Source organism: Plutella xylostella, chromosome 16, assembly GCF_932276165.1.
Source record: "Plutella xylostella chromosome 16, ilPluXylo3.1, whole genome shotgun sequence".
NCBI lineage: Eukaryota > Metazoa > Arthropoda > Insecta > Lepidoptera > Plutellidae > Plutella > Plutella xylostella.
This window is the reverse complement of record NC_063996.1, coordinates 5,490,082-5,516,186: the sequence shown is the minus strand read 5'-3', so window position 1 is coordinate 5,516,186 and position 26,105 is coordinate 5,490,082. Positions and strand designations below refer to the sequence as shown.

The 26,105-nt window shown below is 38.0% G+C and overlaps 1 protein-coding gene across 4 annotated transcripts in view; it reads right to left on the bottom strand.

The window, feature by feature from the left end:
* Positions 1–3,542: 3,542 nt before the first annotated feature.
* The window catches only part of LOC119693828, a 37,451-nt gene continuing 14,888 nt past the window's right edge, over positions 3,543–26,105 (bottom strand). Inside the window, exons 2-4 of one of the 4 annotated variants that reach the window (XR_007267161.1) lie at positions 6,639–6,772; positions 5,231–5,667; positions 3,543–5,175 (exon numbers count right to left, since the gene is read on the bottom strand). Coding sequence is in view for 3 of the 4 variants with exons in the window: in XM_038118506.2 (XP_037974434.1) it covers positions 5,664–5,667; positions 6,639–6,772 (138 nt within the window). In the remaining variant the exon portion in view is untranslated. Of the gene's footprint in view, positions 5,668–6,634; positions 6,773–26,105 lie in introns of those variants that run through there. The other 3 variants (XM_038118507.2, XM_038118506.2, XM_048626263.1) reach the window with 3 other exon arrangements.

Here is a 26,105-nt window from a genome sequence, read left to right as displayed (position 1 = left end):
TGGTATCGGTTCCAAATGGCTGGGGTGTTGGTCGTGGTAACAACTTATAGAAGAATGCCCCATTCCTTGTGTGCCAATTTTACCGTTCTGTTTGAAATCCACTGGCCGTTCATAATGCCATTGAAGGGCGTGTTGGTGCACCGGCTGAGGGTGCTAGCATTGTAGTGATGCTTTCTTTTTCCTATTTTGCTGAAGTGGCTTTGCTTGTCTTTGGAAAAATGTGGAGGCGCGTTTCGTCGGTAACGTATATTCGGGTTGGGTCATTAATAGCGTCATTTAGGTCTTGTTCGCCAAGTGCTTTTGTGCTCGGGGAACCAATTTCATCTGGTTCACAAGCGCTGGCATTGGTTAGGTACGCCTTCAGCTGTTCTGAACATAGCATTTGAGTATCTTTTCATAGAGTGAGATGGTGAAAGCCATTTGTCTCCTGGTCTTGCACTCTTGAAGGGACTGCTCCAAGGATTATCTTTAAGGAAAAATGGTGACATCTGTCTTTATCCTGGAGAATCCACATATCCTAGGCTGATAGTATGCTCCAATAGCGTTTTTATCTTCCTCATCAGCTAATACCGAATCTGGAACAAACTTGGACTTTGTGTTTGAATTCTCTATATTTTAAAAGGTGCTTGCATGTCACCCTGAATTATTTTGGAATGTCTTGTTGATCCTAGTTTGTCTCAGACAAGTGGAATTGCCTTTTCTATACTTTTTTTGCTATCTTGGCGCTTCTTCATCTCGCTGAAAGCTGTAAAATTATATCATATATAATAATACCAGTAACTGACCACCAATTTACCCAATAACTGACCACCTATGTCAGTAAATGGAAGGAGTGAAGATAGAATGCTCATATTTTGACACAAGAAAATGGCACATATGAGCTTTAATATTACGTTCTTATTTTGCCTAAATTCAGCTTCAACCAAAAATCCCAATAACCGACATAGGTGGTCAGTTATTGGAAAATCGCTGTTTTGTCGTCCAGTAACTGTCCACCCCATTAAAAACAATCAAACGGGAAATAACAAGCTGAATCTTATCAAAAACGTAATCTTTATAATTAAATCTATATGGTATAATTTTTTCTTTCAATGATTTCAATTTTTTTCATGGTAAATTTTACGATCAAAAAATTCACTTACCTTAACAAATAAATACGTTAGTCACAACTGCAATTTACTCGGTTCGCGCGCCAACTGAACTTTTTCGATCGCTCACTATCCATCTGTTGGCGGCTGGCAAAATCTTTTGTATCAGTAATGCTCCCAATGAACCACAAAATAGACTGGATGTTCACTAGATGGCCCTGCTTGGCTATATTTCTTATTTATTGGAGTTGAAGAGGAAGGTGGTCAGTTACTGGCACATGGTCAGTTACTGGGTATTTTACCCTATACCAACCTGTTCTTGAGATGAACAAAATGAACATATAATAATACAACTACTTACATCATACATACAATATGTATAAAATTAACCAATAGTAAAAATATATCTATTTCCGAAGCATTCCTTGCATACAAAAGAGTTCAACGCGGTGCCCAATAAATGTAAGTTTTGTATTTTGTTATTTTAACGCTAATATGAAAATTTTGGAATTTTTTAGTAATTTCTTAATCGAGAATATCTAGATACGAACTCTTACATACTATAGGTATAGGTATACAAGGTAGACAAGATAAATACCGCAAGGGTAGGTATTCTAACCGTTGCAGCTACAGGAAACCAGTGTTAGAATTAGTAAAATTAGTCATTAAAAGAGCTGACCTTGCTGCCCCAATAATTATATTTAACACCCTGCATATTGTATGATTTCCCGCTCTACATGTTGTACATATTATTTTCGTTGTAAATCGATTAGAAATCAAAGAGCATAAAGATTTATTACCGGACCTTAACCAATTTATCGTAATATCTCTTCAATAGATGAATTAAACCATAAAAAATAAAACTTATTATGTAGCGACAACGACCATACCCAATTTAGGCAGAAATGTCTCATAAAGATACAATAATCACTATTACTAGATTTATATAATTATTGATATCCATCCTGAAGGCACAAATTCTAATTTTACTGCTGTCAAAACCTTAAATTATTCGACAATATGAGTGCTGCTTTAAATCTGAATAAAAAAAGTTTGACATTGCTTCAATTTAATTCTGTGTTCCTAACAACCATTCTACATCATTGTGTTCCTAATGCTTTAGTAAAATGAAATGTAACTTTATAGTATGCCATCTATACTAATTTGAGCGACACTATAGAACATGAATGTAGTTTGCTTCAATCATTCAAAATTAAAGTTTCGTTCTAAGGCCGATAACAACTTTAGAAGTACGGAAAAAAGTATGTAGATGGCGCTGTAATAATCATTAAATTATGTAAAAAAATATACCGTAGCGGTCGCTGAACCTTTTACTTTAACACGGTATATGCTGTAGTATTTTAATTTCCGGTAATAATGTCCTCTATCATCCTCCATCCATTTCATAACAAACGATCCCACTCGGAGTTAGAAAATACAGGGTCTGTTCCGGCTCTACAATGGACAACATTTCATTTTCTTTACCCAATATTTTTATTAGCTATTCGGAAAGTTTATAAAAAATTAGAGGACCCGTATTGTTTTATTTAGTAGGTATATACCTACATTAATTTTTGCATGTTATTTTTAACTTTAAAGTTAATTATTTTAAAACCGTCGGAAGTGACGTCACATATAAGGCTCAATTTATATTTTTGTTTTTTGCCTTAGTCTCGAAAAAAACATAAATGACACTGACAAATGACATTTAAACTTAGTTTACATGCCAACCAACAAATGGGTCATTTTCAAATGACATTAATATTTCTAATGATACAAAGTACTTATCATGTAAAAAAAAATATGCAGAAGAATTTTTCAGAAGCATTTTTTCAGCTGTGTAGGCCGTGGAATGCTCTGGGACATATTATATAGAGGTCATCTCTTAATACGTACTAACCATTTTATATCATAAATTAAAAAAATAGTCAGAAAGTGAAGAACAGAATTTATGAAAATGACCCAAATAAACAATAACGTCACGATAAAACGTCAACGTCAATCAAAAATGAAAGTGACAGATACTTTGTTTTTATATTTATAGGCTTTGATCATCAAAATGCATCGCACCTGATGCATGACGTCATCAGCACTTTTTTACTATTTAATGATTTTGTCTAAAATGATACATCCAAAAAATACAAAGACAACAATTTTTTGTGGCATTTAGAGCTAAATCTCTAAATGGTTTTCGATTTATAGCAGCTTTAGTTTTTTGAAATGTTGTCCATTCAGCTTCGCACAGACATACCAACTCAGATAAGATTTCACTTGAAGCGTTGCGTCTTTGCTAAAAAATATAATATTATATTTATATTGTACCCTATCTATTCTCTTGCGTTGGTTGCTAAATGTTATAGTTGATGTTCTTAGTGAGTATGGGTAACTTTCATGAAATTTCAGAACTATGAAAATTTACTGTGACGGTGCTAAAGTAAATAAAACAAATTAATGCTATATTACGGCCTATATTTATTTAAAAAATATGACAATAAGAATTGGATACATCGTTGTCTAGCCATACCTAATTAAATTAATAATAAAATTATAAGTAATACGTACACAATTTATAGTTTCCATCATAGTTGAAAAACTGTTCATCAATATTTTTTTATAAAAGGAAAGATGGCACTCGGTGACCATAAAAATCCAAAAATAGTTAGATTTATTGTCATAGAAACTTTTACTATAAGTTTTTATTTATACTTCAGATTATAAAAAATATATACCTATCTAAGTTTCGTTGTGTGGTACAGTATAACAAATGCATTTTTATCAACGAACTTATCTCCATATAAACCTTATACAAACTATTCCATATTTTATAGAAAAACTCCACTCGTATGTATAATACCTATATGTAATATTTCCTTCTTTGACTAACCATTCTAGTATTTTTGTACAATTGTATTTATTTACCTAATACCTAGAGACTTTTTCTTTTGATAACAAGTGGTACTGTCTACATAATACGATATTTTTTTGACAACGTATAAATGTGTGGCTGTTTAGGTAGTTACTAATAAATTTTCTCTTTATTTTTTTATCAAAATCTTGTAGTAAATACCAATTAACAGTATACATTTTAAAAATCTTTTCAAATGGGTATAGTACAACTTGTTGACAAAAAAAGTTAAGCCTATTAACTTTTCCTATTTGTTACTTATTAAGGCACATTTAAAATACAATTTAACTACTGACTACATTCTTGCCCATTATTTTAAATAGTACCTATCCTACGATAAAAATAATATATTTACATCATATAGGACTTAATTTAACTTTTTTTATATAGTTCGAAAAATGTTTCTTGATGAATGAAAAAAATAATAATGGTGGCAGTTACTGTCTAATACAAACATTCAGACGCCACAACATCTGAATAAAATTGTACGCCAGATTACTTTTATAGGTAGTTTTGAAGTTTTTTTTTATTGGATTTCTGTGATTTGGTGTATGTACAGAACTGTAGTTTATGTGTTTACACAAAACTCACACTCGGTACACGGATAATTTGATTAATGTGTATCGAAACTATTTACTTCCTTAGGTACTGAATGACGTATTTCTGAACCATTACGACGCACAATCTCACATTAACATTCAGAGTAATGATAATTTTTCATTTAAACTATTAAATTGCTCTTTGTTCAGTATTATTTGTGTGCAGTGGAAAATGAACTTAAGTTGATAATAAGTTTTACTTTGATCTATAGCATAAAATGTAACTACCTAAGTAAAACCTAAGTAAAACAACATAGCCTATGGTTTTGAAATATTGATAGAGGTTTGATACTAACAATTTCTTTTTTAAAACCTTAAGTTTTTGATACAAGTAAATAGGTAGGTACATGTAAAAAATATACAATTCCTAAGTAGGTAATTTGTTATTATGTGAATATACAACAATATAAATGGAGATTACATCAATTCCTACATCATGCGACATACATGGCGTAATTAATTCATAATTACTTATATCCTATGATATTGTTCTGTACAAACGTAGATATAACTAATCTTAATAAAAGTCATAATACCGAACAATAAAGTCACACAATAGGTACACAGTAAGGGGCAGATAAACCTGACCCCCCTCAGAAGCATTGTTAGTATGATAGGGGGGTCAGGTTTCTTTGCACCTGACCGTACCATCCTGTTTACTTATCATTACACTGTTCACAACTTTCAAAGGTGTGCAATGTGCATACAAGATTTGTAAAAGGGGCAAAACACGCAATCCTAGTTTTTGACTATCTTTCGAATAATTCAATATCTTTTGAAGTTCTCTGTTAATAGTAAAAGACCCAAGGTTATTTTCGATTCTCATAAAATGTAGTTTGTAATTTACAGTGTGATTTACTATATTCGGCAGTATGACAAGTGCAAAATCTTGCAATATTTCGTAACTCTTGAGAGCATCCTGTAGGGTCACTCTACCTCTACATAGACGATTTTTCGAAGCGCTGCTTGTTTGCATGACAACTCCCCGAAACTTCATGTTCAGCGTAGCAAGAGTAGCCCCCCGGCTCCAGTCTCCTTCAGGGGAAGGCTGAGAGTTCCCGTGGCGTGGTGTTATCTGAAATTAAAGAAAAATTACAACATAAGTTTATTTAATTTTGACACAAAAAAACGGGCTAGAATTTGTCAGCGCAAGTTAGGTACTCTTAAATAGAGGAGTGTAAAAGAATAATATTTAGATACAAATTTTAAAGAAATAAACTATACTGGCTTGTTAAAATAAGTATAGATAGGGGATAGGAAAGCGTCGATGTTTAGGCATAGAGGTGACAAAGATTTTAAGTGCAAGTAGTAAATTATAGGATTTCATCACGTTAATCATACAGTTATGTGTAAGCAATAGTACCTAAACGATCATTTATTCGTCAATTTTAACCTTGTAAATTTACAATACGGTCTATTTATTCGAGGGTTGGTTTATTGGTCCGCGCCATATACGTAGTGTAGTGTGTATATTGTAGAAAGGCCCTGATAAACGAGCTACATGATCAGCTACGGCACCTACTGAACCCTCCACCATTGCTGCCAGCACCAGTGGCATCAGCGCAGCATTTATATGCTGAACTGGTGCCGTTTGGTCACTCTGGACAGGAACCTTTGTTTTTTTTGTTCTGTATAATGAATTATTCTCTTTAATTCGTTGTTGTTTCTTTTTTTGTCTTTATTGGTCTGTTTCAGTGCGTTCTTTCAATGCGGCAACATTGACCTGGGAGCGTACTTAGCGCGCATCATGTGTGGCGGCTGATTCATCGTGAGCTGCTGCCGTCGGCAACCAGTCGATGCGGTGGCTCACTGAGACGAAGACCTCTAACCAGACGCCGCCTGACTGAACAGGGGGCCCCCCGGACCCAGGCGCTGGAAGCCCCTGGAGCTGAAACCCGGGCAAAAAGGAATTCCTCACAGGCCCGAAACCTGCGCTCTGACGGGCGCAGAAGACAATCAACGACGACGACGTGTGGCGGCCCTTCGCGCCCCCGCCACCTGATCAGCTGCTACACCTACTGAACCCTCCACCACGGCAACATTCACCTGGGAGCGTACTTGGCGCGCATCATGTGTGGCGGCCCCTCGCGCCGCTGGAGCTCGTCCGGCCCGAGCTGGAGACCCGCCACCAGCTGCATGATCTCCCGCTCCTTCTTCAGCTCCTCGCGGCCTGACTCCACCTGGAATGTGGAGACGGGAGGGGTTAGTCTTTAAGTCATAGTGATAATCATTTAACACGGGTTTACAGGAAATAAACAGTAGGTAGGTAATACATATTTATAGATAGATAATTCTTTTGACACATAAATTATCAAAAGTACTACTCGATGTAGACGGTACAAATGGCGGCCTTATTAATAAGAGCTAGTAACTTCTTCCAGTAGAAGAATATAATTAGTTCATAAGTAAGTGGTAAGGAGCGGTGGTAGAGCTCAATCGGGTAAGGGAGCGGGGTTAGCTCGGTCGGGTTAGCGCCCGATTCTCACGCCCGAGATTCGAAGAGAGTTCGATTCCCGGCGCTGGCATGTACAAATGAGTTCTTTGGAATTTAGGTACCTACAATGTACACCATCGCTGTTACGGTGATGGAAAATATGGTGAGGAAACCTGCACATCTAGATTCTAGATGTGTACCCTATATGCATTGCACTCTTAACATAAAACGGCCGTACCTACTGCTGACCCGGAAATCGAACCCTGATCTTTTCCGGATATCATACAACAGTGGTATTTTGAAATCAAAAGAAGTGACACATCAACACACTCGTCAACATACATGTAGGCCTCGTGTAGACTCGTAACACGTTGCATAAGATGCAAGATAACATGGCGTCCGTTAGCACGGAACATGTAAGAAAGTAATCGATTTTACGAGACTCCAGATACCACAGGCCTCGTTTTGTAACATGCCGCCAATAATTTCCTCATTCGTAGACGCTGCCGCTGTGGTGGAAAACCGCTATCTAAATCATTTAGGTACACTTTTTCTGGTAAAATGCGGTGAAATCGTTTATTTGCATTCTTGTTAATGTATCCAGATTATGGTTTGTCAAACAGTGGCAAGATTTCTAAAAAAACAGCAGTTATTTAGGTTGTACATGCGCTGCTTTTATGTGGAGCATACTATGCAAAATTACTGAAATATTGAACGATTTTGCTTTGATAAGCAAAATGAGGTTGCAATTACAATGTACCAATGCAACGTATCTTGGTTTATATAAAACATATGGTTTACGAAACCTAATGCGATTATTATATTTTAATAGGTACTAACTAATTAAATATTAACTATAAACTTGAAAATATTTCCGTTACCTAAGTATTTTCATAACCCAATATGTTCATAAGTACCTAGGTGCTTTATCTTTGTTTAACCATCTAATGTAAGAAGCCGATAGCTATGATCCAAAGTAAATATTTTGCCACTTTCGCACAGCGGTCTTCGATAGAGAGGCACCTACCGGCGACGTGGTGTGGCGAAAGAAAGAAAGTGATGTACAGAACAGAACAAAAGGTAAAAGTAGTTAATCAATACTAGTGGCCAGCGGTGGTCACTGCACACATAGTAGGTACAGTGTTAACGGACTCTAAAGAGGTACAGGCGGCTAGATAATACTGTTGCCAGCAACGAAAAAGTTTCATTAACAATTTGCCGATACTAAACTGCCCCAATTTTAAATCTTTAATTTAAAGTCGATCTAAATTTAACGTAGGTAATATTCTGTTCTGTTCTGATGCACTGTTAAATTTACATAATTTTCCGTTTAGGAGCAATTTGGTGTATGTTTGTCAAGAAGTCAGACACTTATCAAAAACCTTTGGCAGCCGAAAGAGTGTTATGATTATGACTGTCTATATTCCATATTTTAGTTTCATAACATTCCATAAATCCCCAGAAACTTTACTGTACAGTGTACACGCTACACCCAACGACCGCGTCTTATGCCTCTGAGAAAGAATGTTTATTTTTGCATACTATTAAAGTGCCTACCACATACTGACATCTATGTATAGTAGCGGTCAATGGTGTAATGGATATTGGAGCCAAGTGTACGTCAACGCATCAAGAAGCATCTAGCATGTCAATTACCCTAACCAATAATTAAAACAAAAGTTGTTAAGTACCAACCTACGCTTTCAATGAGTAAGTATCTATAGGTAATTGTAGTGCAGTCAATCAATCGATAAAGTTTCTTCACAGTGAAATTTGCGTGTTCTTCTAATTGGTAGATAATTTGTGTCAAACTAAGCGTACTACTTTTAATTGGATTAAAATATTGGTCATTAGGTCTGTTATTGTTAACCACGCGTTTGCACGACACTAGCCTGAAAATATGTGCGGTTGACAACAAACATTTAAATCACAATTTGTGCACACTTTCTCAGCCCACTGCGCAAGATTGCTTGACACAATAACACTCATTATATTCATTCCATTTAATAATTAATGGACCTTTCGGTGCATTTCGGAAAGAGTAAACTTCAGAGCTGTTTTTGTGTTGGTCGTTTAATGAATTTTTACTCGACTTTCTATCATTAAGTATCTTAGGCATGAATAAGTGTTTAAAGTAAATTGTAAATAAATATCAATTTCTTTCCTCCACAGTAAGCGTAAAGTCTCGTATAAAATAACATTGAAAACTACCTACAAATGTTTAGATAGAGTCGGGAAAACCATTTTAAGTTCAACGTACCTAATGACAACCAATGAATAAAGTCACAAATCTTCTAAGGCCGGGGTCTCCTATTACGCGCCGTAGATCGCGTCCAGCGTGTCGCCGTAGGCCGCGTCACGATGCTCACTACGTCTACGCGCCAACGTCGGCGTGTGAGGGAGACCGCATCAGTACATTTCTATAGTGAGCATCGTGACGCGGCCTACGGCGTGACGCTGGACGCGAACTACGGCCTAAATAGGAGACCCGGGCCTAACCGAACTAATTCAACATAAGACCTCAGTGGTAGAAGTGGGGTGTCATTTGTCGATACGTTTCTTTTGCACTGACACTCCATATAGTTCGTATTAAAATATCGTTACTAAATTATCGTACCTACCACAGACCTGTATTTGAATAGACAACGCTTGTCTCATTCCTTGTATAGAAACCAAGCATGCCATTATTTTTATACCTACTGTCACGTCAGTCACGTCACTTGAACGATTTAGTTTAGGAACGTCCCTAATGACACTGCGCTAAAGGAAGATAATTTCACTCCCTTTTTACACGCGAAGTACATGCACTTGCGTTGTCTACTCAAATACAGGTCTGTGGTACCTACCTATACCCCAATCCACGGGAAAAAACATCTGACAGAACCCTTATTACGTTCGAATTAGGGTAGTTTTTTTTGTAACACTTGTCTTTCCCCGTGAAATGGGATATACATATATAAGAACTTAGAAACGTAGCAGACGTGTCATCAAAATGACGAGCAAAGCCGAGCACAGAGATTTGTGATTCCTTGGCCTACAGCCTAACATTTGGTTGTCTTGCTATTCACAAAATAAGTACCGATGGCATAAAAATCACAATTTTGTAACGCTATCGTTTTGTCTGTTACTTAATATTTAGGTCACCAATATTATGCGCAATTTCAGCGCATGATTGCGTGCGCGTGCGCTTTCAGACGTTTATTCTGTCCACTGTAACCAAGCTATTGTATTTGTATGCTATTCTAATAATAGGAAGAAAGAAAGAAAGAAAAAAAACGTTTATTCAGTGCATTGCACACACACACCAAATACAAACAGAATGAAAATTAAATAATAAAAACTACACAAAAAATAAAAATGAAAACAAGTACCTAGGAAGGTACTAGGAACAGTAAAAGTACAAGGTCCTGAAAACGGAAGTGGATCCTAACTAATTGTTAAAGATTAACAATAATCTTTATTTGAACACCATAAAACAAAACTTAAATCTAACTTAAATAACAGAAATACACTAATTGGAGACCGAACTGTGCTGCGTTTGGTACATTAACTATAGCGACGAGGGGTCGAGAGTCCTGGGTTCATTCCTTGAACACTAACCCCCAATGGCAGTGGAAAATATACTAACTCTAGGTTATACTGATATATGAATGTTAAAATATAATGTAGATTTTATTTCTTTATTATTATGTAAGCAAATACCTTAAAAATTGTTTTTTGTATTACTTAGAATATTATTACCTAGACTTGCTATGCCCTACAGGGCACTATGTTAAGGACCATGTGTACATAATGTTAAGACCAATGTAAAACTTACATAGTTGCAATAAATATATTACTATTACTATTACTGACTATTGTCAGACAGAAAGTCCAAATTCGTGTACTTATTACAATATTGGAATGATGCTTTGCAAGCCTTCTGTAAACTGTCAGTTATAAGAATATTGATATTTGAATATTTCAGTACGAGTACATTATGCAGTACTTATTCTTCTCATATTATAACTCCTTTATTTTTAGCTGCATTTTCAATTAATATGTTACCTATATTTGCATAACATTATAGAATGTAGCTAAAACAATGCCTATACCTGAACAAAAACACGGCAGTCTCAACGAGCGGAGACCTCTTCCTCATTTCTGTCTAGCTCAAGGCTACTATTTTTTTAACCGACTTCGAGCAAGAGTAGGAGGTTCTCAATTTGTGCATTTGTTTATTTTTCTACTGCAAGCTCAATTAAACATGCTATATGAAACTATTTACATTGTATGTATAGACTCGAAAATAAAAGTACATTTCGTACCTACAAGAAGCATGAGGAATTATCCCTTGTCACAGATTAGTTTGTATGTAACTAGCGATGCAAGGTCTCTAGGGTACCAAACTGTTACCATTTGTGTCCACTTTTCCTGATTACCTCTTATCATGTGTCCAGTCCATCTCCATTTTTGGGTCTTAATTTTAGTTGTTACATCATCAACTTCTGTAATTTTTCTTATTTCTTTCATTTCTATGTGATGTATCATCCTCAATCCCAACATGAAAAAAGGAAGACCTTACCAAAGATGGGATGACGACATAAAAAAGGTAGCCGGTCCCCTGTGGATGAGAACGGCTAGAGACAGAGAGGCGTGGAAACGGTTGGAGGAGGCCTACGTCCAAGGGACGGACTGAATGCATGAACTTTTACATTACTATTTATTTTCCATGAATATTGAATAATTATTTACTTAATAGAATATTATTATTACCATATCATTATTGTAATGTTGATGCATGATTAATTAATTATTTAATAAGTATGAATTAATTGTAATAATAAGTATGAATTAATTGTATTAATAAGTATTAATTATTTTTGTTTTAAATATTTAAAATTTTGTATCAGACGTAATGGAATGCATGTTTAAATTCAGTTATTGAATAAAGGCTTTAATTATTATTATTATTAACTAGCGATGCAACAGGCCCAATCGTGATAAATGTGCACGATTATTCAATATATTTGTATGGGAAGTGGTGTTGAGTCATGCCTCGGTAATTCAATGTTGCGGTGTGTTGCTCAGGCCACCAACTAGCTTGTTTGTTATTTTCGTCAGACACATCAAACATTTAGTCTGGAATCTATTTACATAATGCACCCGTAGTAACTTAAGGGTGCAACTCAAATAAACATAATTGACGTATAAGTAAGTAAATCCAAGTTCTAGAATGGTTGATATTATGCCCGTTTATCGTAAAAACTACAGGTTTCTTGATTTTTGAGTTGTACCGACTAAGAGAGTGATAATAAGTATATTTGGTTTCTTGATTTTTAAGTTGTACTAAGAGATTGATGATAGGTATATCTGTGTGAGTGTCTGGCATTTTAACTCTAAAAGTGATGAACCGGCTAATAGCATTATCTACCAGTTAACTTTTCATTAATAATTTCATGATCCGAACCCATTTCCCCACCAATTCTATCGCCAAACGAATGGCATAGTAAAGGGTAGGCAATGAACATTGTGCCACAACGATGGTTGCATATAGAGGCGCCTTTCCCTGCAAAAATGCAGGTCGACTCGCCTTATTTGAAGAATAGGCGTCTGCATACATTTGCTTGCGACATAATACGTTTAATGAAGAGTTGTGTTACTATGTGATAGGTAACTTAAAGTAATCATAAATACGTGAACCACTTCTGTGTAGCGATCACAGGATTCGATACTATTTTCGAATCTACATAAACATATGGAAAAAGAACAGTATCGTCAAAATACATGTTACAGTCAAAATGTAAGGCAAATTTGTCAGTCCCAAAAGTGACATTTGTTTGTTCCATCGTTATCGTTGCACTGATGTGTCATGTAATTTAGCGCTTCAAATCAATGACAAAGGAATAAAGAGAGGACCTGGCATAAAAATCGGTACTTAAAAATATATCGTCGTCTCTTTTTAACTTATTGGTGTTATCCTACGTAAAAAAGGACAACAATAGTTTTGTCTTTGCCTAAAATTACAACATTGCGACCGGTCGCCATGTTGATTGACATCCAAACACAAGGTACTTCAGCTGTCAAACAATTTGTTTGTTAACATTTTTCAAGAAAAAAGCCGCCATTTTAATTGAAACCAAAGTTTAGGTAGGCGCATTTTTTTCGTGGATATGCCATGTCCTCTCTTTATTCCTTTCTCAATGCTTCAAATACATGACTTCGAATTTTTTCATTTTAATTATTTTCATTTTCGTTGTATAAAATGCACTCGTATGTATGATTTGGTCACTACGTGAAAATTTTCCAATGCGCAAGCAATCGCCAGCTATTCCCGTTTAGAAGTAATTTAGTGCTATCTAATATCTCCGAAACTATTACGTAGCTTGCGAGTGTATTTTAAAACTAAACAAAAATTAAGCTCAAAACTTATAACACGTAACTTACTCCACATGAATATTTGATACTTGGACATGATTTACATACATATAGACAACAGTCATTACATGAGCAAAATATCAAATTTACCGACAAATCATTTCATTATAGACGTTTCTAGGTCATTCGTTGTAGGGTCCAATGTAGCGACAGTCTCAAGCATTCAAGGTTCACCATTACTTAAAGAAAATTTAACTCTATAGTAAGTGTTTCAAGAACTGTTTTACCAAAGCAAACGTGTGCTTTCACGTGTTAACAAATCAGCTGAGCGATTCATTCAGATTACTTTGAGGTTTGTTGCAATTAGAATAAAGTTGAATATGCTTTGTATATTATTTGTTGCCGTTGGCGCCCGTAAAGTTCGCTGAAAAATCTTGGATCGACGCGATAGGAGATAAAGCCTGTTTTTTAATCCCAGATTCTAAATTTACAGATTCTAAACGGTTCATTAACAGTCGATTGTCCCGCGATTATGTGACCTTCTATTGGCGGGACAATCGACTGTTGATGAACCGTTCAGAATCTGTCAATTTAGTATCTGAGATAAAAAACAGACTTCAGGTAATACGAATATTTAGATTTAAACCAATCATTGAAAAGATCATGAGGAAATCTACACGTTTAGATTCTATCCCAAGTTAACATAATACACTTATGTTATATTTGTGCAATAAAGTATTAAATGAATAAAAATATATTAATTCGAAAACGGCGATACGGCTCGCGACCTATCACGTGACTTGAGTACAAATGCACAGCATGGATAAACCTAGTGGCTCGCTTACTTATTAATTGGTACTTATGTGATATTTTATCTGTACTAATATAAGGTATAAAGAGGTGAACCTAGTTTGGTTGTAGGGTAATATTGGGAAGCACTAACACGTTTTGTGGACTTTTTATCATATTATGTACGGTATGTACGATACAGCTACAGGGTCCAAATCTAGGTATTTTTCTCGTTTACAGGCTCGTTTTCACTATGGAACTAACTTTAGAATCACTAAAATAAATACCAAACCAAAATTTGTGGTGTGGAAAGGTGTGGAAGATAAAAGAGGAGGCCTTTGCCCAGCAGTGGGAAAACAAGTAGGCTATTTTAAAAAAAGTACTTACTTAGTAGTACTTACTTCGTTTTAGTATAGGTATGGCTGGCAATTTTCATTTTTCCTTCAGCCTGCCAGCCTCAGTGGCTCAGGCCAACCGAGAAAGTAAAATAAAAAAAACAGGCCCAACAAGCTTCTCCCGCCCAAAAACCGAGTTCAATGACCGATTGACATTCAATCGCTTGCCATACGCACCGGCTAGCGTATCGATAGCAATCTAAATTGAACCCTAACACTTTTGAATTTAAAGCTTTATCTGCTCACAGGTTTTCCTGAAACGGTATTCTAAAGAGGTGCCCTACCTTCCTATGCTCACTTTTTTTGCAAAAGGCTGTTTTATTAGTTGTAGGTGGTCACTTAATATGTTGCCGAGGTGAGGCTGTAATTTTAAGAATTATTATAGTAATTTATAGCATGACTAGCTGTTCCCGCGCGCTTCGCTTCGCCTTAAAAAGTTTTCCCGTGGGATAAAAAGTAGCCTATGTTCTTTCCCAGAGTCTAGACCGTATGTATATCAAATTTCATTCAAATCCGTTCAGTAGTTTTGGCGTGAAAGAGTAACAGACAGACAGACAGACACAGTTACTTTCGCATTTATAATATTAGTTAGGATTGATGTTAACTCTAGACCAAAATAGAATCATATAGGTAGTATGTGCTTAAGTAAAATGCAGTATTGTACCCATGGAAGTAGATTTTCTACTTCCATGGTTCTACCGTGTGTGTACTGATAAAACATAAAGTTATGTGTATAGTTTTTATAGGTTCACATACACCTACATTAGGCGATTGTTTTGGTACGAAAAGCGATGAGGCATGTTTTTTTAATTAAGTACATTATTTTTTAATTTAACCAATAAAAACCCGGGAACGTTACATTTTACGTACCAAAAAATTGCATAACGAAGCTCTCCGAAAACAACACACGACAAACACTAATAAAAATATGCTAAACGCTTTACAACAAAAAATTGCATTATAAACAGTTTTGTGGCCCTTGTCTCAGCATAAAGCTACAGTAAGTTCTAAGTTAATTCAAGTATTTATCAATCAAAAGTACCTATAGCCCGCTGTTGCCATGTTGTTTTTAAAAGCGGTAAGTTGCATATTGCGGAAAACAGGTGTACGCCACCTGTTATAGTTGTATTGGCACAAGCCAATTGTTTATATAAGTAAATATACATATTATTTTTATAATGAAACTTAAGACGACCGAATGGCGTAGCGGTTAGTGACCCTGACTACTGAGCTGAAGGTCCCGGGTTCGATTCCCGGCTGGGGCAGATATTTGTTTAAACACAGATATTTGTTCTCGGGTCTTGGATGTGCCCGTAAAATGGCAATAGGCCCGCCCCCTATTACATTGGGAGTATTGGGACTAACATATATAACACTCTGGCGAAAAGTGGGTGCAGCAACTGCAGCAATGCACCTCTGCCTACCCCGCAAGGGAGTACATTAGTACAAGGCGTGAGTGTGTGTGTTTTTGTGTCTGTGTGAAACTTAAAACTGATATAGAGAAAGACTGGCGTGTACAGTAGGTACTACATAACTACACCTAATGTACACACACGTAGGTACCTAGGTATATAGTGAGCTTTAACTGTGTAAGTATAATATCAAGCTTCAATATGAAAAATTGCTGGTGACATAAAAGTTGACGACATCGTTAGACATTTGGGGCCTTACTGTCAAATGACTATCAAATTAAAATTAATGTGACCTATTGATATTTTTACTCGTGGGACGCCCACCAGCCCTCTGGGCCGACGACTCAGTCCTCACAGTCCTCAGGTTAATTCCCTCATATATCAATAACTACCGGCTTCATGGATATATAAGGGATTATATATAAGGGAAGCTGAGGACAGAGTGTTCTTTATTTACTACTTATACCTATATACAATTACATTTAGAACTGACCGTGGCGTGGGAAAATGAAGACATTTTCGTGAGAGAAAGCAACTGACGGAGTCACGAGATGTAAAAATACTCAGTTAACGTCTGACGTAGGATATTCCTTGTATAAAATGATAATGAGTTAGATAATTAAACAATACAAATTTTAAAGTTGGAGTAGCCGAGTTAGTATCAAGAAGGAGACAAAAGACAGGTAAACGTAGCTTAGACAGAACCTCCAGTACTGGTTTTGCAATATAAGAAAACGAAAAGTTTACGTTTTCTTATAAAAGTACACAGGAGTGGACGCTTAAGGTAATGATAATGCAATAAAAAATTATATAAGAGTGTAGCAAAATAAAAAAGGCTTCTTCTATGAGTTATGTGACCAACATGTGTCTATGGGAAATAAAGTTATTTTTTTGCGAATTTTCAGAAGTAAAAAAAATATTTACGGCCTGTTTTACAATGTCTGGATAAAGGCTACCTGTGGGATATAAAGCATGCTGTCACTCTCAGTAATTATGTTTTAAACAGTGACAGCATGACTATTATCTCAATGCATAATAAAGTAAGTCAATGTTTACGGTGAAAATTTCTAATTACTTACTAAAAAAACTGGATGTGCAAATTTATACAACGATGTAGTCTCATAAAATAAATCAAAATCAGGAAAGTGGTATATAATTTAATATTATGTAAGAAGACACCTGTCGATTTATCATCATATAATCTTATATAAAACGATAGCATGATAATGATAATGGACTTATGTCTGTGTCGCTTCCTATGTTTACATCTCTCTACATATCATTATCTGCTAAGAACATCCATTCTGAACGATCTCAATTCCGTAGGATCTCCTGGTATGAAGTCAAGGAAAGAACCCAGGACAGAAACGTCTGGAGAAGAACTGTGGAGGCCCTAAGGTCCTCTTAGAATTATACGAGTATAAATAATCGTCAACAACAGCAATAACAATGTACATGGCCTTCTATTTGTGAGCACTACAACCTAATGTCCTCAGCTTTCCTTATTGATTTACCAATGGCTTCCTGTCCTGTAAGGATTTTATCTATTATGTCTGTCTGTTTTATATCAATAATGTTACAACACGGTCTCTGCCTAGTTTGGGGTCGGATAGCCGTGTGTGAGATGTCCTAACTACTCCTAACATATTATTATGAATTATCTGTGTGAACTGATTAACAGGTCCATTACTATGTTATGTCATGTTTATCTTTGACAAAAAACTTTTTTTAACTACTTATAAAAAACATAGATTTATAAAAGTCGCAGAATATCAATGACGTAAAAACCTACATTCCTTCCAAAACCTTTCGTAGACCTTAAATCGCTATAAAACTTAGAAAAACTACCTTCTAGCCATATACATCATCTAATTTTCGTCTCTAAACCTAACACCATAGAGGTGAGAATCCGACGAGCTACAGTAGGTTGTGTAAGGTATTCGGCACGCGTGGTTGGCGGTACAAGGCTGCATTCCAATGATTGAGCTACTTGCATGACATTTGCATCGGAGCCTGATAATACCCGTTGATTAGATTCGCGGATACCTACATGTTATTGCTTATCTGGACGAAAAGAAAAGCTTACTCGCATAATTATTTGTAAAGTCATCAAAAAGTATCAAAGTAAAATACCTAAATCTATTTTGTAAGTTTAAGTTCAAATTTTCAGACCGTAAAGATTTTAACTTAATTCGAAAATGACAGTCTAGTTTCAACCTATTTTGAAGAATTATTAATTAAATAGACTAAGCCATATTCATAAAAGAATGAATTGCTTGTACAAGAAATCTAAATTGCTTATTGTAACATCACTATCTTTAGTTTTACCGCGAAATTAAATCGCGCGCCAAAATGTTAGCGTCCCACGCCCGCCTCACCGTTTCTCGCGCAGCTTCTCTGCGCATACCGCGCCCCGCGCGCTCACACTTCACCCCCGCGCACACCCGCTCGCGCCACTGGCCAGCGGAGCCCGCGCAGGCAGTCGGCGCCAAACCGTATTCCCGGCTACTTCACGCTCGCTTGCATGCATCCCCTTCGCGACTATTAGCTAGTTATAAGCAAAGACTACCTCACTTGCATATTACGTGTCTGAAGAACCTTGAAATACAGTGAACGTTTGTATACCCTGAGTTTGTGTGTTTCCTATCTACCACTCCCACGATAGGACAACCTCATAGTGGCGCCCAACTAGTGGAGATACGAATAGCAAGTGTGCGCGAGTGTCTTTGTGAGAAACTATGGCACCGAAGAAAGGACGAGCGAGGCGTTGCAACATTGACGACGATGAAGACCGCAGCTGCACCGGTGAGACCACGGTGATGACCCGCCCCGGAGCGCCCCCTGCGCCCGAGGCGCGCGCCTCCGCCGTGCGCGACCCTCCCGCCACGCCCGACGCGCCCCACGAGCACGCGGCGCGCGGCCCCCCCGCGGCGCGCGCTACCCCCGCCGCGACCGCCGCTACGCTCGACGCGCCCGCCTGCGTGACGGCGGCGCAGCTCTCCGTGCTGCTGGACACCATCGCCAAGGCCGCCGAGACCAACCGCGTCCTCCTGGAGAGGATGTCGAGCGACCCCCGGACCTGCATGCCGCCCGCCCGGCGCGGGCCCGGCGCAGCGAGCCCCCCCGCGCGCGCGACCGCGTCTGACTACCAGACGCCACCGCCGGGGACGTTCGCCAAGTGCACGGCGAGATTCGACGGAGCCGGCCGCAGCGCGGACCAGCTGGACGCCTTCATCGACGCGGTGCAGGTGTACAAGGAGTGCGCCAACGTGTCGGACGAGCACGCGCTGCGCGGGCTGCCCATGCTGCTGGAGGGCGACGCCGCCGTGTGGTGGCGCGGCGTGCGCGCCTCCGTCGCCGGCTGGGCCGCGGCCCTGCAGCGCCTGCGCGCCATGTACGGCACTCCACTCCCGGCCTATAAAGTGTTCCGCGCGATATTTTCGAGTGAACAAAATGAAGTGCGGTCTGATGTGTACATATCGCGAGTGCGCGCCCTTTTGGCACAGCTTCCGTACGAGCTATTAGAAGACACTAAGTTAGATATAATTTATGGACTTTTAAGTTACCACATAAGAAAACGCATTCCCCGTGAAGGTGCTTCAAGCGTTGATGATCTCATTGTTAAATGTAGGGCGGTTGAAGAGGCGAGTCGCGAGGTGCGCAATTCTAGTAACCCCTCGAATAATACTCGACTAAATGTTTATCCCTCGGCCGCGACCCATAGTTGTTTTATCCCGCCAAGTGCGGCGCATTGTTCAAATAATGTAAATAACCCCTCCCTAGGCCAAAATGACATACCGACATACCTACCAGTACATAATATACCGACGCCCTCCTCCTCCTCTGGCCCGAACGGCGCTACCAGAGTACGGCCGCGTTGTGCATACTGTAGGAGACTTGGTCATCATGTCGATTACTGTAGAACAAAGAAGCGCGAATCTGTAGAATCGACCCCCGGTAACCCTCCCTTGAGTCCTCGGGGTCATGCAGTAAACAGTGGAGGCGAGCACGAGTTTTTAACCGCCGAATTTGAAGGTAAGTACGACCCGCGCCCACTGGTCAACATCAGAGTTCGCGGTGCGCTCGGTGCAGCCGTGCTCGACACAGGTGCCACACATAGCATAGCGAGTAACATGCTATACGGCATCATGTGCAACAAGGGGGTGAAATTTGAAGAAACTTCTCACACCGTGTACCTGGCCGACGGATCGAGACAGCTGAAACGAACGTTGGTCGGTGCAACACAGGTAAGTATAGAAGGCAGATCTTTTCAAGTTTCATTCCTCGTGTTCCCGGATTCAAACACCCGCACGACGCTGGGGCGGGACGCCATCATCACCGCCGGCATAGTGCTAAACTTAGCACACGGAGCTTGGGCTTTCGGCGACGCACCTTCACGTCAGTACAAGTTCGAGACTGCAGTCCGACTTCGTACCACTACCGGCCACATTAGGCCAGGCATAAAGGTAGGTACTCGGCCACCTAAAATTATTCATCACCGGCAGACTCCTACGTGGTTCAGGCGAGCCATACCGAACCACGCCAGCGACGCCCGGCCACACACCAACCCTGTGACGAAACACGACCCACGGGTTCGGCTCTACCACGACCTCAGACCTGTCCTAGTTCAGGGGGAGGCTTATCAAGAACGCCTGTGCAGACCACCCCACCACCGTCGAGGGCGACGATCAGTTTAGGGGGAGGACCAGGGCTGCTCAGTATGCTACTCCGAACGCGAGGGCGCTTAGTTCGGACTAGAGGGGGAGGATGTAACATCACTATCTTTAGTTTTACCGCGAAATTAAATCGCGCGCCAAAATGTTAGCGTCCCACGCCCGCCTCACCGTTTCTCGCGCAGCTTCTCTGCGCATACCGCGCCCCGCGCGCTCACACTTCACCCCCGCGCACACCCGCTCGCGCCACTGGCCAGCGGAGCCCGCGCAGGCAGTCGGCGCCAAACCGTATTCCCGGCTACTTCACGCTCGCTTGCATGCATCCCCTTCGCGACTATTAGCTAGTTATAAGCAAAGACTACCTCACTTGCATATTACGTGTCTGAAGAACCTTGAAATACAGTGAACGTTTGTATACCCTGAGTTTGTGTGTTTCCTATCTACCACTCCCACGATAGGACAACCTCATATTATTAAATTAAAATTATCTAAATAACAACATCAGTTTTACGTAATAGGAAATTAACCAAGCGGAAATTATTACACTTATCATTATTTTTCAAGAAAACTACATCATATTTGTAAACGATTATGTAGTTTCATTTATAATTTGATGTACTGAATTTATTAGTATTTATACAAACGATTAGCTTTTGTATTCTTTATTAAAATAACAATATAAGTTCTTATTCTCACTGTTAGCGTAATTTAATACTTGTAATTGCTAATTGCGTAGATTTACGAAATGTGTAAATTAGACTTACTATAACTGTTTTTCTTTTTGTAATAATTTACTACCATATGCGAAAACTATTAAATGGCTCTTAGATGCATCATATAAATGTAAACTAGTTTAAGATAGCTGTAGTTTTCCGAATACGATAAAATAAAATAAATAGGTAAATAATAAAATTATTTATGCTATAAAACAACAACTTTGCACATGGCTTAGGAGGTTAAAACGCGAGATTATGTACATAAATACAGAAAAGACATCTACGTTCTTGACCTCTACTGAAATTCTACCAACAAAAGTGATTCCTGTTTTTTTTTCATTGAACTAACTGTTACCAATATTTCACTAACACCGTTAATAATTCTGATTGTAACAATTACGATTGAAATTGGTTCAACGAATATAAAAATGACATTTGATTACGTTAACTATGACCACATTAATTAACTGCTTAAGTAATAACAGCGAACTTAGTTCGATAAAGTTAATACTTAATAATACGAGTACTACCTAATAATGATTTAAACGAACTACCTTAAAATGTTGCTGTTTTATTGATCTTAAAATTTACAAGCCTTATATTTAATAGTAAGCTTAAGTTGATATCATGTCACCAAGTTTTAGCAATCATATTACCACCCACTAAAACGTTCATTCACTTAATGCATAAACATGACAAAATACAGATAAATCAATCCCACGACGAAAATTTGCAGCACCAGCACCAGCATATTGTGTGCCTCAACTCTTCACAGCGCGGCGACGTTGGGCTCAAATGATCCAATTTTAATTATATGTATTAAAGAATTTATACTATAAACATATGAAAGAAGATTTTTTTTGGCACTTATCGAAGAATTATTTACCAACAGTGGACACTTTAATTCATTACAGGAGAAAATGTTCGGCATGAGTTCAAACGCCACCCCGTTTTTAAATGTGATTTTGATTTATTACACAGTTTATAAATGAAAATCACATTTGAAAACGTTCGTTTTCACAATGATTGCCTGCATCTGGGTCTGGGCTCGATTCGATTCACTCACATATTCCACTCACGAGAATATCTTGAAAGCGAATGCGTTTTTTATTGGTAACTTTTGGAGTTGAATATTCATTGAGTAATTGGAAACTGGGTTTAAATGAATTTCAAAAGTTTTGTGCTTAATGGTCCTCTTTACCAAAAGCTTAGCTTAAATGGTTTTTTGTGTCTTTTTACTTTGTTAGCAATAACAAATATGAAGTTGTGTTTTAATGTTGTAGGTATGTTTTCATAACACAAAAGACATTGTAATTATACCAACTTGCATGAACTTTAAACTAAGACCGACCGTAAATTTATGTACGTATGATGTCCGTGTACGATGATTACTGATCAAAGCAAGGCAGCAATAGATCCTTAGTTTAAAAAAATTTAATTCAGACAAGCCAGCGTTCAGATGAGTACCTACTTAATCATTGCAAAAATAGATATTTAATCAAAAGTACCATTAAGCATATAAATAACCACAGCAGCATTTGCCGTAAAGAATGCAGAAAAGGAAAGTATCAGTTGATTTATTATAAGTTGAACGTCCGAAACGTACAAGATATAAAAGATGGTGAACATGCGAGCCGCGTGGTATACAGATTTGCCCGACACACAAACAGTTTAATAAGTGTAATTAAAGCACATAAAACTGATAACTTTACACATGAATCACTTATTAAAGTTTATGATTTTTACAGAGGCAAAACGTTCATCGTTTCGCTCGGGATTCTTATAAAATAATATACGTACTAGGTATTTACCGGTGAGCTTTGACCCAATAACACGTTGGTTAGTGCTGAGAATGCCACTTGAACTTTTTTTATTATTGATTATCTTTTGGGTGACGAACTCTAGGGCTCCGTTCGTATTCTAGCACTGATGAATGTGTAAATGGGCCTTAAAGCGTGAGATGATGTAACTCGGTGTCAAGCATGAGCCCCGTTACGACGGCGGCGGCGGCGGCGGCGGCGCGGGCGCAGCCATCAGAGAAACGACGAGTTTTACCGTAAAATTTTTAAATTCATCGACTATCTCTGACGTGATCGAGTGAGAACGGAATCCGACACTCACATTCTTTAGCCGTTTCAATATTTTAACTGCGATTCTTAACTTTTGAACTATTTCGAAAGTTTTACGTAACTTAGTAGGTATCAGTTTAGTCACACCGGTTACTATGGACTTTGTAACGTTAGTTATCGTTAAGGTTTAAGCCAATCTGCGCTACATACGTATTATTTATTATTGGTACAATAGTGATAAAACGGTGCTATACTACCAAGTATTTAGAAAAGTACTATATCCTATAAGGTATAGATAGCAAATATAAATGGAAACTTTATGAATGTAAATGTATTTAATCAGTGAGTGACATCAGAGTAATGTCGTACATGAGTATTTTCACCTCTCGTATCCATCAAATACAACTCGAACCCAAAGATGATAAAACAAGTTCTCAAAGCTATAATTAAAAATAAAAACTCGAACAACAGTAATTGAATCGTCTATTCTACAAAGCTAGCAAGTGTATCGTATGGTTTTCGTCAATTAGCATTGACGTGTAACGGGTTAAGTAGCGGCTAGGTTGTCAACCGTTGCGTCGGGGGGGTTACTATATATGACGAAAAACTAAGTTTCGGAGCGCTTCTGCGCGAGCCACGACTCTATCTGGTTATATTAAACGTGACGATTGCACGACAGCTCTCGTTCGTTGGTTTTTAATCAGTATAGATAGAGTAACCCTCCTAGGCCTAGCGGTCACCTCGGCCACGCCCGCAGAAACAGGGTTAAATCACAGTATGGGCTAGTGTGAGTGAAGACACGTCTTGATAGTGAAAATAGTCATTTACATACTTCTTATGGTATTGCACTTCACTTGTATGGGTGAACTCGCACTTTACCGAAATCACAAAAGTTGGAACACGTAAGGACTGTTTTTTAGTCTGGATAAGGTCAAAACTCAACTTTTCAGATCGTATGTGGAATCTAAACTACATCCTCAAAATACATACTTTTGGCTTCTTACTTATATCATTAGTTTTCAATATGTAATTTGTAAAAAACATTAATGATGGAATCCATAAGATGGTGATGGTGATACATATTTATATTCAAAAAGGTCTTGAAAGTAAATTTTGTTATACCTATCCTTTTTCTCCATGTAACATAGATATCTAAGTATAAATAATTATCTGAATCCGAATCTTTTGGTGACTTATGCAACCCATGACCTTCCTCACACAAATAAACGAGCTATTTTGGAAGATAACATCAAAAGGCAGCTTGAATTGACAAATGACCATGATGTGATGTAGTAACCTTCCTCAATCTTCTTCTTAGCTTGTTGTGACAGACACGGGATAGTAGAGACCGTAGGGTTTGTCACCATGGTGAAAGGATAGTCAGACAGAATAGTTTCAGTCACTGACTTCCCAGGTCCTCCGGCGGCTGCATATATATAATTGATAGTAGAGACCGTAGGGTTTGTCACCATGGTGAAAGGATAGTCAGACAGAATAGTTTCAGTCACTGACTTCCCAGGTCCTCCGGCGGCTGCATATATATAATTATAAAGGTCAGTTAATACATCACTCAAGGAGTCTCCTTTCGTTCATCCTCCTTAGTAAGAATATAGGGTAACTACCTTAGCAGCGCTGCAGTCGCGCGACACTTAGCGACTAATTTGAAGGCGCCCTAAATCTTCAAGTTAAGAACAAATTACTCCTTAACGAAAAAAATAACCTAGTTACGCCTTCTGTAATATTTAAGTACATGGAACGGTGCAACAGAATATAACCAACAAAAAACGTAAATATTTTGTTCAAATTTTCCATTAAATGCTAAAACAATTGGGGCCATTTGGTGTCTGCATTTTGTAAGTGGAACTGTACGTTTGCACGTGAGTGTAGTATGTACTTATATAACAACTTATGATATTCACCTGAGAATAAAGTACAAGTAAACTACAGGCGACCTGCAGATTAAGTAACTAACCATCATAAATTAAATAAAAGGACCGATTGAATTATCCAGAACCATAGATAATGAATGCAAACTAAAGTTCTATCTAGCTTAAATTGAGACTATTGAGAGTGAAGGTACAGCCCGCGGGTCATACATCAGTTGTCTCCGTGTACACAAACAGACAATGAGCCGGTTATTAAGAGTACATTTAACCGCCCATTGTTTTTCCTTTCCGTTACACTAGAATGGTCACACGCTATCATAGATGTGTTGTGTATGTATATTCGTTTATATCTGGTTATCTGGCCGTGTAACTGATCCTACTTGGGAAGTCCGTAGACAAACTATATGCGATGTTTGTTAAAATTCGGCATGCGTTGTTTTTCCCATAGCTGGAAAAATCTGAATCTACAATATATATCGAGCATGTATGCCGTCTGTTACATGTAGGTACTCAAAAAAGTGATTAAGCTTGGATTATTGTGGTTTTTTTTTTGGCAAATGAATAAACGTTATTGTAGCAGTTTACCAGTTCTGTCAAAATGTAAGACTGTATGACTAATTGGTTATATTCACTCACGTATACAATCATCAAAATAAAACGAAACTTGTCTGCAAATTCACTTTAACACAAAGAAGTGAGACATAGTACGTAACGTCGTTTACAAAACGAAAACAATAAAATGACGACAGATTTGCTTCAGTATTTCATGTTGCTGGTACATG